This window comes from Anguilla rostrata, chromosome 14, assembly GCF_018555375.3.
Source record: "Anguilla rostrata isolate EN2019 chromosome 14, ASM1855537v3, whole genome shotgun sequence".
In the NCBI taxonomy this organism is placed as follows: domain Eukaryota; kingdom Metazoa; phylum Chordata; class Actinopteri; order Anguilliformes; family Anguillidae; genus Anguilla; species Anguilla rostrata.
In genome coordinates, this window is record NC_057946.1 from 25,364,261 (window position 1) to 25,378,639 (window position 14,379).

At 42.7% G+C, this 14,379-nt stretch overlaps 1 protein-coding gene across 3 annotated transcripts; it reads right to left on the minus strand.

Annotated features, from left to right (window-relative positions):
• Positions 1-2,895: 2,895 nt before the first annotated feature.
• Positions 2,896-11,267, minus strand: LOC135239672 (secreted frizzled-related protein 1-like). 3 transcript variants are annotated; one of them, XM_064308502.1, is made up of 4 exons: positions 11,108-11,267; positions 10,512-11,012; positions 8,252-8,335; positions 2,896-4,589 (listed from the first exon to the last, which is right to left on the minus strand). In XM_064308502.1, exons 2-4 carry the CDS (start codon positions 11,008-11,010, stop codon positions 4,258-4,260), a joined length of 915 nt encoding a protein of 304 aa, XP_064164572.1. In that variant the 5' UTR covers positions 11,011-11,012; positions 11,108-11,267; the 3' UTR covers positions 2,896-4,257. The 3 variants fall into 3 exon arrangements, with proteins under 3 accessions (XP_064164572.1, XP_064164570.1, XP_064164573.1); XM_064308500.1 differs by having other exon boundaries at positions 10,512-11,265; XM_064308503.1 differs by having other exon boundaries at positions 8,252-8,332; positions 10,512-11,260.
• Between the last annotated feature and the right edge of the window lie 3,112 nt (positions 11,268-14,379).

Here is a 14,379-nt window from a genome sequence, read left to right on the forward strand (position 1 = left end):
CGTGACACTTATGATATGGTATGGGTTTTCTCAGCTGAGATATCTAAAATGAGTTTTGCTGGTAATTCCATAACTAGAATAGGATATAAAAAAATGTTTTAAAAAAATAAAATTAAAAAAAAGTAATCAGTCATTTTATCAGTATGGAAATACTTTTAGGGTTCATACTGTATTTTTTTAAATGGTTGGAACATGTAGACTGGGGTGTCCTGAACCCATGCAGGGAGACAAAAATATCGGATTTACTATAAAGGTACAATAAACTATACGTTACCTAATAAAATGAGCAACATTTCAGTAAAAACTGAAAATGAAAGAGGCCCAAATGGCTAATAAAAATACACATATATTCCCAATTTTCTCTTTAAGAGATACATAAAGACCTATTTGTAAAACAGTTTTCTTGTTTGAGATGAAAGAATGTCCTTTTTTTACAGGCTGTGACTGATTAATCACGTATGTGGTGGAAAGGGGAAGGGGGCTGTTTCCTATGGAGTATAAGCCAACATGCCGTGAATTTTCTGGGTCACGCAGCATGCGCTGAAATCTACGCTGGCCTCATTGTGAGTTTAAATGCAATCTAAGCAAGGAGTAAAGATTGTAATTAAAAGGAGTTTCAGCGGTGAACGAAGATCGTATATTTGTGAAAAAGATGATACACTCTCATGTTACGTCCGTGGACAAGAAGTAATGTGTATAGACGCAGTTTTCATGCAGAATTTCCGTATTTATTAATCCAATGCCACGGTAATTACTTTCACATTCATTAAGTCTGAATCACCTCCTGATGTTGAGTCTTGCTTAAACTGAATGGTCATTTGGACACCGTAGCACCATCAAAGCTGGCAATAATGAACAAAGTCCTGCAAACAAAACAAGATAAACACCATTTACTACTGCCAAATCTAATGAGTAATAAACTGTAAAGTGAAGTGCATGTCCCTCATGTTCATAGCGAAATATATTTGAACAAGGCCATGCACTTAAGTGTAATTATCAAGGTCATGGTTAATTCCTCTTGAGAGCATGCATGACTCACACCAGTGAGTACAGATACATCAACCTGCCTCTCACACAATATAACAGCAGTTTCACACCTGGGGATTCTGCATGTATGAGAGTAGGCGGTATTGCTTTTAGTACTGCCCGCGTATTGAGTTTTAGCTACCCTGACACCCATTTTACTGTCTGTGCTGTGTAATTTATGTTTCATTTTTATTATAGTTTTTTTAAGCATCTCTGTGTACTCTATACTACTTGTTGCGCTTCTCAATAGGGCCTCCATTGCAAAAAAAAAAAAAAAAAAACTCGGTAAATCAAATAAATACCCTTGTGAAGGGTACTTATTCTGCAATCAATTTCCTAAACAAATATTTAATTGCTGTAGTTATCTGATGTCAAAATGGGTCAGTCATTAGAGAGGAAGAATGTGTACATTTTTCTCAACAGGGATGAGGAATTTACAGCCATGTTTGATCTTGTTTGATCACACCTTACGCGTGTTAGACCGATATTAACAAACAAAATGGCAAACAAATTGTTAATAAGTACATTATGGGAATGCTGTATGTATGCCCCAGAATAGCCATATCACTGTTGCTGAGAGATTCCACCCTCTATTGGACATTTAGTGCAAATACAACAAAGGGAGAATTGCTACTGTGTTGATACACTGGTACACTGTATGATCAGCTGTTACACACGTTTAAAGAACAGAAAGAGAAAACTCAGTCAGACAGGATGTTGTGACTCATTGGTTCTGGCGAGTTTAAGAAATATAATCAACGCACTGAGTGCATTAGCTGCTCTCTCTTTGTGTGTGACATATAACATGTAAATATCCCAGAAATGCAAACAATTTAGATAAAGAATATTGTATATATTGTAAGTATGCTTTACACATGATCTAAACATCAGTTTGTGGTCTTTGATTAGAATACACCTTGACAATATAATGAGGATGCAATATTAATTCCATTTTAGTTCTGCACAGTGGCGGTAATGGTGTAATACCAGTTGACACCAGCAGAGGCAGATGTGGAACATTTTATCTGCCTTTTTAAATATAGCTGAGCAGAAGTCCTTTTGAACTTGAACAGCTGTGCTGAGGGGATGACAAACAATATTAACCATAAAATATATTCTGAAATGCTTGGGGGATTCAGGCCTGGTTTTTGCTCTTTGTCTGCTACTCTATAAAGCATCTTTACCAGACAGTTTTCTGGTAAAAGGTCTATAAAACAAAATTGATTTGATTTGATTTAGAAAAAGTGCACTCCGGAGAAAAGGACACAGGACTGGAAATAATGAATAAGCACTTTGCTTAACTGATGAGAATCTTCTGTGTAAAGAGAGAGAGAGAGTCTGGAATAAAACCCCTGCTTTTCATCAGCGGTTAACTGGTGATTGATATTGCGTGTTTTCAGTTGGACCTCAGGCATGGCTGTGGTGTAGAGTCAGAGTGAAGTGTGCATTTCAGCAGACACACTGAGCACCATAGAAATCCTCCAGGATAAAAAGAAACACCGGGAAATATAACCAGTGTGGGAAACGTCAGGCCACCACAGGTACGCCTGTGTCCGCTCACCTGGAAGAAATGCGTTTTGATTTAGCAAAACCTCTTCTTACTGGAGCAGTCTTCAAAGTCCCTGAAAACAGGGGTATGGGTGGAGGGTGGGGGGGTGGAGGGTACATGGTGTGCTGGATAACTGATTTATTCATAGCTTCCTAAAAAAACATGCCACTTGCACACTTGTACTTTACACCAGATTTCTGCGCAACAGTAATGATGGAGGCTGTAGCTGTGTGTGTGTGTGTGTGTGTGTGTGTGTGTTTGCGTATGTGTGTGTGTGTGTGGAGGGGCGGAGAAGTAAAGTACAGAAGTAAGCACACAAATCCCTCGGATGCAGATTTAATGGGCAACAGTGCTTCACAGTGATGCAATACAACTTAAACTCACACTGTTCAAACAGTCCAGCCAAAACATGGACGTTAAAGAAAATTCAAACATGAAACTGAAAGCTTGCTGCTTCAGCCAAATCAAATCTCACACCGATTCATTTTGTTTAGTGCCATGATCCGATGAAAACTGACACCCGCACTGCCCTGTGGTATACACTGCATAAGTGGTATCAATGGCAGAGGTCACTGACCGTCAAAAATGGATATTAATCACTTAGTGAATATGCTATACTGTGTGCTATGAGAAAAGAGATGTAATGCTCTTCATTCTGTAATATTTGTTAACGCTTCTGCTCGTGGAAGCTAAAGGTGTCTAATAAAACAGTATAAAACAGTGAGTGTAAAATGAAAGCTGAACGTATCATGAAGAAAAACGGGTTTTCCCGGATTTTTGACAGAACTTCATAGGAAACTGAAAACTGGTTACGCATGGAGTAACGGATGATTAATGATCTCTGAAGAAAGAAAAGAAAGATAAAACAGCACTGACAGGCCACCGGTGTTCACTGGTTCTCTGCCTCAGGAGCTATTGGCCGGTTAGTGTTTTGTTTTCTTCACAAAGGCAAGTTTATCTATCAACATTGCTGAGAAACAATTTACATGGGAAAAACATAATTACTGCATTTTGTTTTACTGCAAGTAAAATTTGATGGAATGTAAGCCATTGTGTCGAAAACCATATCAATAGTTCAAAACAAACTTTTACAAAAAACATATACATTAATAGTTATCGAATAATAATAATTACTGTTAACCATGAAACAGCGCCAATGTTCATGTGGTTTTCATACAATCCATGCTTAAGTTTTTGTGTTTATTTATATACTCGTAAAATATGTATATTTTATATGAGAAATAGTTTAAAAAAACATTTTTTATATTTTATTTTTGGTATGGGTTTGGAACATGCTAACAAGCTGAAGTGCTGTTAAGAGACATTTGGGCATCCTTTTGTGCAGTTAGGTTCGGAGAGGCACATTTCCATTGATCGCAGGTCTGTCCAGTGACTGTTTCGGTGGGACCAGTCCAGCGAGCAAAAACACCTCGCTACAGAAACCATCAAAAAAAATGTGCGACTGAGAACGGACACGGAACGGCCCGTCAAACAAAGAGGGGCGAAAAGAAGACGACAAAAAATTCACTGCCGCCGTGTAACGTGCTTGTTTATACCTTTACCTACCTTGTTTTTTTTAAGTTTTTCTGTATTTATTTTCTCTGAATGAGCGTACGAAGAGAGACGATTTCGTGCGAGTTCTCGAGACAGCGGCGGCGGTGGCGGTGGCGCGGGGCCGACGTTCATTTGGAGACCGTGTGCAGAACGGGGCACCTGTTGGCCCGGTACGCCCGCATGGCCCTCCGGAACGCGGGGCTGGCCCGGTCCCACCGGTGGATGCCCGTGAGCAGGTGGCGCCCGTCTGCCGTGTGGCCCGTGAGCAGGTAGGCGGTGGCCCCGCCCCCCGGGCGCTCCAGCGCGGGGCAGGGGCAGTCGGCTCCGCCCCGCAGGAGCGGGACCAGCTTCCTCACCTCCCTCTTCCTCAGGCTGCCCTTCAGCAGCCTCCGCCTCTTCTCCAGGATCACCCGCCGGTCCGACGGCTCGCCCCTCACCTCCCTGATCTCAGCTTTGATGGCTGGGGAGAGAGAGAGAGAGAGAGGGGGGGGGGGGGAGAGAGATAGGGAGACAGAGAGAGAGAGAGAGACAGACAGACAGTGAGAGAGAGAGATTATCTTATCATTACAAGGCCCTGAAATACCAAGAGATGAGCCCAAAGAAGAGTCCCCTCAGCCAGCTAGTCTTGAAGCTTAGTTCATTAACCCCTACTAACACAAAGCAGCCTCAAGACAGCAACATACAAACAATTAGAGTCAACCAAATTATAGCAAAACATAAAGAAAATTACATCACCTATTGGGACACACAAACAAAAACACAAAGCAAATTAGAATGCTATCGGGCCCTAAAAGAGAGTACACTGTGGCAGATTACCTGACCACAGTGAAAGATTCAAAAACAAGGAAAATATTGACAAGATATAGACTCAGTGAACACAACCTGGCTATCGAGACAGGTAGACACCGGCAGACCTGGCTGCCCAGAGAGGACAGGTTGTGCTCACTTTGCGACACTGAAGAGGTGGAGACAGAGCTTCATTTCCTCACAAAATGTGAGAAATACAGAGAGACAAGGTCACTGTTCTTCCTAAAAATGAAAAAAATCTGCCCACAATTTGAGATGCACTCAGAGACAGAGAAGCTGCCATTCCTTTTGGGAGAAAGAAGGGAATGTGTAGATTTGGCAGCACAATACATTACCACTTGCCACAAACTGAGGGACAGGGAGTAACATTGACACCAGAAAAGTAACATTATTATAGTTAATTGACACTTTGTATGTGTTATGTTCTAGATGTAGAATTTTATTTCTGTGGATTGTCTGGATTTTATATTTTTCTGTTTATTGTAGTTAAATTGTTATTGCCTGTCTGTTATATTTGTCATGTGAGTGAATGCTTTGGCAATGTAAGTGTACCCTTACCATGCCAATAAAGCTTATTGAATTGAATTGAATTGAATTGAGAGAGGGGGGGGAGAGAGATAGGGAGACAGAGAGAGAGAGAGAGACAGACAGACAGTGAGAGAGAGAGAGAGAGGGGGGGAAGAGAGATAGGGAGACAGAGAGAGAGAGAGAGGGGGAGAGAGATAGGGAGACAGAGAGAGAGAGAGAGAGAGAGAGAGAGAGACAGACAGACTGAGACAGACAGTGAGAAAGAGTGAGAGAGAGAGAGAGAGGGAGAGACAGACAGACAGTGAGAAAGAGTGAGAGACAGAGAGAGGGGGGAGAGGGAGAGAGAACGAGAGAGAGAGAAAAAGAGAGAGAGAGAGAGAGGGAGAGACAGACAGACAGACAGTGAGAAAGAGTGAGAGAGAGAGAGGGGGGGAGAGGGAGAGAGAGAGAGAGAAAGAGAGAGTTTACAATAAATAATGAGGTGCAATAAAGTTGTGCAATGTGTAAGGATTAGATATTTTTTATCTAAAAATTCATTTCGCCAGCCAACACAGATCTATCGCTGTTTTCAAACCTGCTCTGAACCCTGGCCACAGCTCATGTGGGTTTAGTGACTAGCTAAAGTACTTCAATAACATAGAAAACATTTAGGCAGTATTTTATTTGGCGCTTGTTTTGCATTTTTTTACACGTTGACTTGTGTAGACTGGACTTTGTCTCTGACACAGAAACTAGGCCAATATTTTGAGTGATTGTACACTTTTCACCAGTGTGTTGGAGCTGTTCAGATATTGTCTTGTTTTATGGCAACACGGTTGCCAGCAACACCAGGTAATTAATTGACATTGTTCTTGTTTATAGAACTAAATTGCTGGATATGTTTGCCTTGAGCAGCTCTCCAGTATGAAACAGAGATTTATGAACCTCAGTATATCCGCCATTTCAAAAGAAATTCACAGGTTCACGGCTGAACTACAATTGCCATGTGCTCACCAAATCCTGATTTTGGTATAGCCACTATGTGCCATTACTATGCCATTAAAAAGTAAGCCAATTTGTGGAAATATAACTCAATTTAAAATCCCACGGATCCTGACACAAGACCACTCATTCTGTCTGACATTTTGAGACCCCATGCATATTTACACTTTAATGGCTTTAATGACTTCATAAAATTTCAATGAGACCTCAAAATTCTCAAATTCTCATGATGATGAATTGTCCATATGAGTATAAGTTTGAATTGTTTCATTATTTTAAAATGAAAGGGAGAACAATGGGGCGGCAGTGTAAGGAGTAAGGAACTGGTCTTGTAACCGAAAGATCACAGGTTCGATTTCATTTTCATTTCCCTATTTAATTTGAACAATTCTGTATTGCGCAATACTATACCAACTGAGCCACAGGACTGCTATGATGATGATTATGATGTCATGATGTGGTCACTATATGATCTGGAATTATGAGTTGAAAATTAGATTCATATGGTTAAGAGATTGCAGCAATATACACTCTACGTTCTGTAACATACACTGTAATGCAGGGTCTATCAATTAATTACACTAGTTTAAAAATTGCATGCTATGTACACAACACAGTTTATGAACAAGCTCGCTGAAAGAGTAGTACAAGATATGTAGTCCCAAATAGGACACATTGGCATGTTGGAATGAAGCAAGATTTATAAAAGTCCACTGCCTCTGGCTTTAATATCCACAATTGCCAATACACTGTACAGAGCACCTACACTAAGAGTATGAATTAGACGCTTTGAGAGAAGGTTTGAATCGTAAGCGACCAGCCCAGCGGTGAGTGCATGTTGTCTGAAGTGCAGTAGACATACACAGGGCTGTGGCAGTCGTCAAAGCTCTGTGCTGACACACCTGGACGGTGAGCGGGCTGACGTTAGCGTTAGGGCTGATCAATTTAGTTTCCTGTATTTTGAGGTTTTTTTTGGCAAAGGCAACCGTTTCACTTTTGGTTTTTATTGTGATTAATGGTTACTGTATATTTCCTCTAAACCACGCCAACATTTCCCCTTACGTGATTGTAAACTCCCTATACATTACAAATATAAGTCGTGTGTAATGGAATTACAGTGGGAAGGGCTCATTTCCCCTGAATCCTGTCGGGATAAAAGGTATGCTTTTTTAATCTACAGCCAACAGACACATCAAAAACAGCGCAGCTGAACACGGAGCCGAAAATGTTATAACGTTCGCCGGACTTAAGCCTAGCGCATTCTTACGTAATTAAAACCAGATAGCTGTTCTCCAACAATCGCATTCTACTGACCGAGCAGAAGTCTCCCCGTCCAAAAACACTTGATCTTTCTCGCTGGATTACGCTAAAGCCTCTCCGTTCACCTGCGGAGATCATGACGTTATTGTGCGACCTGGGTCTCCGATACATATGTCCCTAATCCCTACATAGCGAATGCTGAAACCAAACCACATCTTACGGTACACTAGCCTTTTACTTTTGTACCTGAGGACTGTTTGATATCATTTAAAGATTTGTTTCAAATATCTGAGTGAGGATCGTTTCAGAAACACTACAAAAGCCCCAATGTGCCCCCACATCATGTGGGCAGAGGGGTAGAGGAACGGGGGGAAGGGTGAAGTTTTTTTTTTTTTAAGAAGTCTGACTGACCTCAAAACATGTGCATGTTTCATAATCCACATTCTCAAAGCCCTCAGTCTGGGGATTTCCCTCAGTACGGAAACTTCTGTGTTCCAAAAGGGATGAACCCCACAGAGGACATGACCGAATTCCGAAAACACCTACCGAATTCGCTGGCACACATGTGCTCCAGAATCACCTCCATTTTGGGATCAGTGTCACACGAGGGACAGACAGGGGAGGGACCTGCTGGAGAAGGAGGAGGAAACAGTGGTTCAATGTTTGAGCCCAGCTCTATTTCAGGCTCAGATACCTTCATTTCCATAAGACAGTGGTGTACACGTGAGATTTAGTAAGACCTCTACTTCGTTTTTAAGATGAAATGTGCCAAATGTTTTTTGGATAACAAGTGCACTGACACCGTGGCATGTGTATGCAACTTCAAGCCAATTTTGCTCAGTTTCATCCAGCTGTGTGTACATTATCCTCAAACATGAACACTTCTGCAGTTCCCAAAACGCACTGCAATACAGTACTGATATGACATCGAGGGCACTGAAGTTGTGTCAGCAGACTATTGGATATCCTGCCCTGTAAATAAGTTGTAGTAAAGAAAAATGTAAGCACGATGTAAATAAATCATGTAATGCAATAATGTATGTCTGGGTAGACAGTGTATTAATACCGACTGTAGTAGAAGTAGCAACAGTAGTAACAGAAGTAGTGGTAACCGGTAGTAGCAGTAGTAGTAATAGCAACTGTAAATAGTAAACACTGACAGCTTCCTGTGATATGATCTCTTCGAGGACGTATGTGCAATTTTGCAGCCCTGGATGAAAAATGGAGTGAGATCCGTTAAAGAAATATATCTGATTAAGAGGCGTGTCATGCATGCTCGAGCTGTTGTGATTGGCTGATCCATGATCAGTGGCACACTGTGGCATTTCAGCCCGTTCAGTAACGGGGCAGCACCACAGTACTGCCGTACAGTGGGGCTTGCTGATTTTCTTCATGGAGAGCTACTTAAAAGACCTATTAAAATACTCCTGCGATACATGATAGAAGAAAAAAAAAACATTTTGTTTCTGCTACCTGACACCTTTCGGTAGAACTCTATTAATCTCTTTCAGATTCAAAGTAACCAAAAAAATGTGCTGCAGGCAATTAGAAGCGGCTGACTGGCAGACTGATACACTGAGGGACACAGGGTGACAGCGTGCCCTCCGAACTCTACCCACGGGGACAGGAGAGAGGAAGGAACTTATCCGGCTCAGTTACAGAATGCACCAAATAATGGAACCATCTGTAATCACTCTCAACACATATTTACACATATTATTTATATGTATTACATTATTCTTTATTCAGGTTGACACTATTTATTGCTCCGAGTGGGATGAATGTGATACTGTCTTGCACCGTGTTCTGTGTGTGTGTGCGCATGTGTGTGCGCATGTTTTGTGTGTGTGTGTGTGTGTGTGTGTGTGTGTGTGTGCATGTCAGTGTGTGGGTACTGTATATGTGTGTGCATGCAAGTGTGTATGTATATGTGTGAGTATGTGTGTGAGTGCATGCATGTACGTGTGTGTGTGCATGTGTGTGTATGTGCGAGTGTGTTTCTGTGCATGTGCATGTGCATGTGTGTGTAAAATGTCTTAACATGCAGCAGTTGTACTGCCTCTGAGTTATCCCCGTGAATAAAGTATGTACTGTCCTTTCTGGCCTTTCTCTTGCTGCTCTCATACTGTATTAAAGCCAGATATTCTTCAGCAGTGGAGTCAGCCTGTTTGGATGCTGAAGTGGCTGTGTGCTGGATGCAGCTAATGAAGCAGTGCGGACATTACACATGGGGGAAGAAAAAGAACTCGCTGACATAAGGGCTGAAAGGCTGTAGTTTCGTAACTCGCATATTTTCAGTCTTTAAAAGACTGCCACATTTCAGCAATATCAACTTCGAACTTAAATGATCCTAATGCTTTAGGATTCTGCTCTCTGGTTGGCTGGCCTCAGCCAGTTGATTGGCTGGTTTAACAGGGCTTTAGGAGCCAGCCAAATTTCTACATCAATTCAAGGGACACAAGTGCACACCTAGACCTGTCCACAACCTACTGGCACACTTAGAGACATTCTGAGCTGACGGTATGATCTCACATAGTCTGCTGAGTGCGCGACTGCTGTTTACAGTGGAGCATCTTAGAAAGAAGAAACTGATCTCTGTGTGCCAGAGGGACATTCTCCATGGGTGGAAATAGAATCACTGAGGTCCGAGAACAGACATGAATTCCCCAAATAAAATCCAACCTTGCCGCTCTTTCTGGATAAGAGTAGCCCGCTAAAGGAACACAATGTACTGCAATGGTCGAGAGAGATCTCACCACATCCTAATCATGGAGACTGCGAGAGTAGAGGAGGAGGAGGACCTGACCTGAGAAGGCGGTTTGGGTGGTGTTGACGATGCAGAGGTCGTCCTGGGGGAAGGCGTCGCAGTTGAGCATGTCAGGCCAGGCGATGCCGAAGTTCTCCAAGACGGGCGAGCAGCCGGCGCGCACGGCCTCGCACAGCCAGCGGCAGGGCGGCATGGCGCGCTCCAGGCACACGGGCGCGAAGAGCGAGCACAGCAGCGCCTGGGTGCCCGGGTGGCAGTTGTTGAGCACCAGGGGCACCCAGCCGCTGGCCTGCAGCCGCACCTCCGCCATGCTGTCGTGGTCCAGCAGGTTGGGCAGCAGCATCTGGCTGTAGCCCACGTTGTGGCACAGCCTCAGGTCCTCGGGGATGTCCACGCACTCCGCGGACCTGCCGCTGCCACGCCCGCTGTTGTACCCGTCCACTTTCCAGCCCGGGTTCTCATATTCAGAAGCCTGACCGCGCGCCTCGACCAGGGCCAGAATCAGAGCCAGGGAGCCAAGTGTCCAAAAGAACTCCATTTCTGCAGAGGGAGAGATCACCAGGCACGCAAGCCCTAAAAAACTGGAGCAGACCGCAGAGAACGGGAAGAAATATTAGTTGAGACGGTGTCAGTACCCTGGGCTGAGCCTGCAGCCGTCTTTCTGAGTAGAAGTGCTCGCTCCTCCTGTCTTCTTCACGGAACGCCCGTCTGCACGCGCTGATGCGGTCCCTGTCCACTGGTTCCAATAAACTTGCAGCCTCGCGCACACGAACAACTCCGTGAAGGAAAGAAAGCTGCGGCCAATCAGAGAGCGTCTTCGCATGTTGGTACTCATATGTCAATCAGTTACTCAATCGGTAGACAGAACTTCGTCCACTTGCCTCTTCAAACTATTTTATAATTTTATAAAGTTTTTAATAATGTTTTAATAAAATATGGTGATTTTTTTTCTGTGCGTAACTATTGACATTGTTTTGGCAGACCTTAGGCCCACATCATGTAATGGGGTTGAAATAATGAATTTGACTTCCCTGTCTACATCTTCCAAGAAATTGCGGGTTCGCCTCTGCTTTCATGACCATACAAATTATGAGCTCTTGAAAGAAGTGATCAAACACACGAAAATGAGTTCTGTTGTTGCGCGAAAACAATACACAATGTTTATGGCAAACTCGGTTTAGTTCCTACATCTGAGAGCTTAATTCGAACGTTCAATCTTCTGCTCTTTTTTTTTGTTTGTTTTTGAAAATTCGCTTTGAGCAAGAGTCTGAAATAATTCCATTCATTCTGTACGCATTTCCACACTATGCAGGCTACAGTGCCAGATGAAGGTCTGATACTTTTATGGTGGTAATAAGGTGAAGGTTTTCCAAGGTTACAACATTATGTGAACACTTGACTTACGTCTAAAAAGGAAAGAAAGTAAGAAAATGTGTGAGCTAGCCTACGTACAAATAAGACATATAAATCGAGACCCAAAATTCGAATTGCATATTTAAATTGTGTCAAACGTAAAAAATATACTGACAAAGGAAAGCTGCGGAAAAGAAATGCGCATTTATTGACGGTTTATTCATATTTCAACAATATTCTTTTTTAATTCATATTGGGATATGTCCCCCCGCTGTGCTGGGAATGAAGGCCACTTTACCCAGAACATAGCCAGATTAATTTACTTAATTTGTGCGCCAAACTCGTAAATCATTGAAAGTCACCTGGATTGTGTAGAGGCACGAGACAAAGGCACGTGGAATCGTCAAACTCTCAGGATAGCGGGCTATCCCGGCTCGCCAAAACCGCAAGTCCACATCTCAACATTCTCCCTGGACACCCGGTAACGCCAGCCGTCTTTCCATGGCCAGAAACGTTGGTTTGATTTACTCAAGGATAAAATAATCGTTAAAAGACAGAAACGGTTGTGTCAATACACAATACTTTAATACACAGCCTAATAAAAAGCAATAAAGGTGCCCCCCCCAACATTCTCTCAGCATATACATTAGTCACATTTTCGGTGATGCTGTCAGAACATTCTATTTCACCTGCTCACTGACCATGTGAAGGTACCTATCCAAAGGAATAGGTTAAAGTGCACACTGCATATTTACAGTGTCTATGTAAAAAAACAAAAACAAAAACAAAACAAAAAAAAAAAAAAAAAAACAGCGCCCTTTCTGAGTCCAACCAAAAAAAAAAAAAAAAAAAAAAACAGTACCAGAGTCCAGTGCATTCCACAAGTACTTGGATGTTGTGCGCGGCCAGCGGACATGTTTTGAATTTTGAAGGTTCTGAATTGTGGTGGTTTGGAGGAGAATAAACATATTTCCGTTCGATGTGATTTGCGCAAGACGTTAATATTAATGCCGATCCAGGGTGTTCCTTCTGAAGCGCGAGATTACGACGCAGAAAAACAGAGTGGGTAATGAGGAGTGTGGGTATTTTCGTCACCTGAGCAGAGTGCGTGCAGGGATGCTGTTGATTAAACATACGTCACAGGGTGCTTGGAGGTAGACACAGAGGTAACCCTCTAAGTTCTAGGAATTCAAAACCTTCCAATGAAAAAAAAATCTAGGAAAATCTTTGTACAATATTTGTTCTATTGTCAAGGCTACGGCAAAATTGCCGCGTTATTGTTGAGGAAATCCCATGAAAGCCTCTTCAATATTGAAAGGAACATTTTTATATATACAACACAATGTTGTATTCATAAAAAACCATAGCGTGGATTATAAGGGTACCTGTCTGCCAGTAGCAGAGTTATCCCCCTCTGGGCACCAGTGCTGAGAATTGTCTGTATAAATGTGATTGCAATCCAAAATGGCTTCATTAGTTTGAAAGCTGTAGTTGTTCTCTCCGGTATGCTGAAATTTCGAGTCAATCCGATGACTGCTTGCCCCTAGAAAATCTGACCAATCTGAGGTTTGGGCAAAAGTTTTGATGGGTCTGCTTACATTTTGTTACCTGAGACAAGTCAGTAAACCTGAGTCATAATGGTAGCATGTAATACAATCCATCTTGGTGAGTCGCTAGTTCAGGTTTTCAGGACGATTTCCCCACAACTCAGTAGAGAAATGAACACTGGAGTAGTGAAGGTGGAGCAGGGGTCCGCAAAAAGAATGTTGGGGCCCTCTGAGGGAATTAAAGGGCCTGACGTTTGGGCCCCCTGGAGGACTTGTTGCACCTGCTATGCATTGGTAGCTGGGTGAGGGCGGGGTGGTGTAGGCAGGGGCTTATCTAGGAATTCTGAGCCCTCTGAAAGAATATTGCTCCGGGTGCCGCATTTTTAATAAAACAAATTGAATTTTTAACTGCCCCACCCCAAGCTGTGGGCCCCTAGAATCATCACCACCTTTCACCCCAATAGCAGTGTCCCTGGGTGTCGGTTTTAGGGTACAATCATAGGACTCAGCTAAAGCACTGAAAAAAGCAAAAAAAAAAAAAAAACAGATAGAAGGCATTCTGCACAGGAAATTAAACAGCTAAAAAGAATAAAAGACTAAACAATTAGGGGTACATGATACACCTCTTTAAATGTTTGCCAGGACTTGCTCTCTGAAGACAGTGGGTGTTTGAGTTGAGTTTTTGAAGTGGTTTTCTATGTGACCGTGTTTGATATTCATTTGTTTATGGCTAGAAGCGACACGCCTTAAAATGAGTTTATTGTGCAGGCAGGTTTGGGATTCCCAAGCGTTCACAGACTTTAGCGCGAAACCCAGATGCTTTGGCTGAAGCTGGCACTGATGATTCCTAGAATAACACTTCTAGTCACATTTCATACACAGCTTTCTCTATCTTTCTTCTTTCCTGTTGCCCTTCCCAGCAGTGATCCGGCGGCCTTTGGAACATGAAATGAGGGAGAGGAGGAGGGAGCCATTTACACCACATTGTTTGTTGCTTGCCATATGCT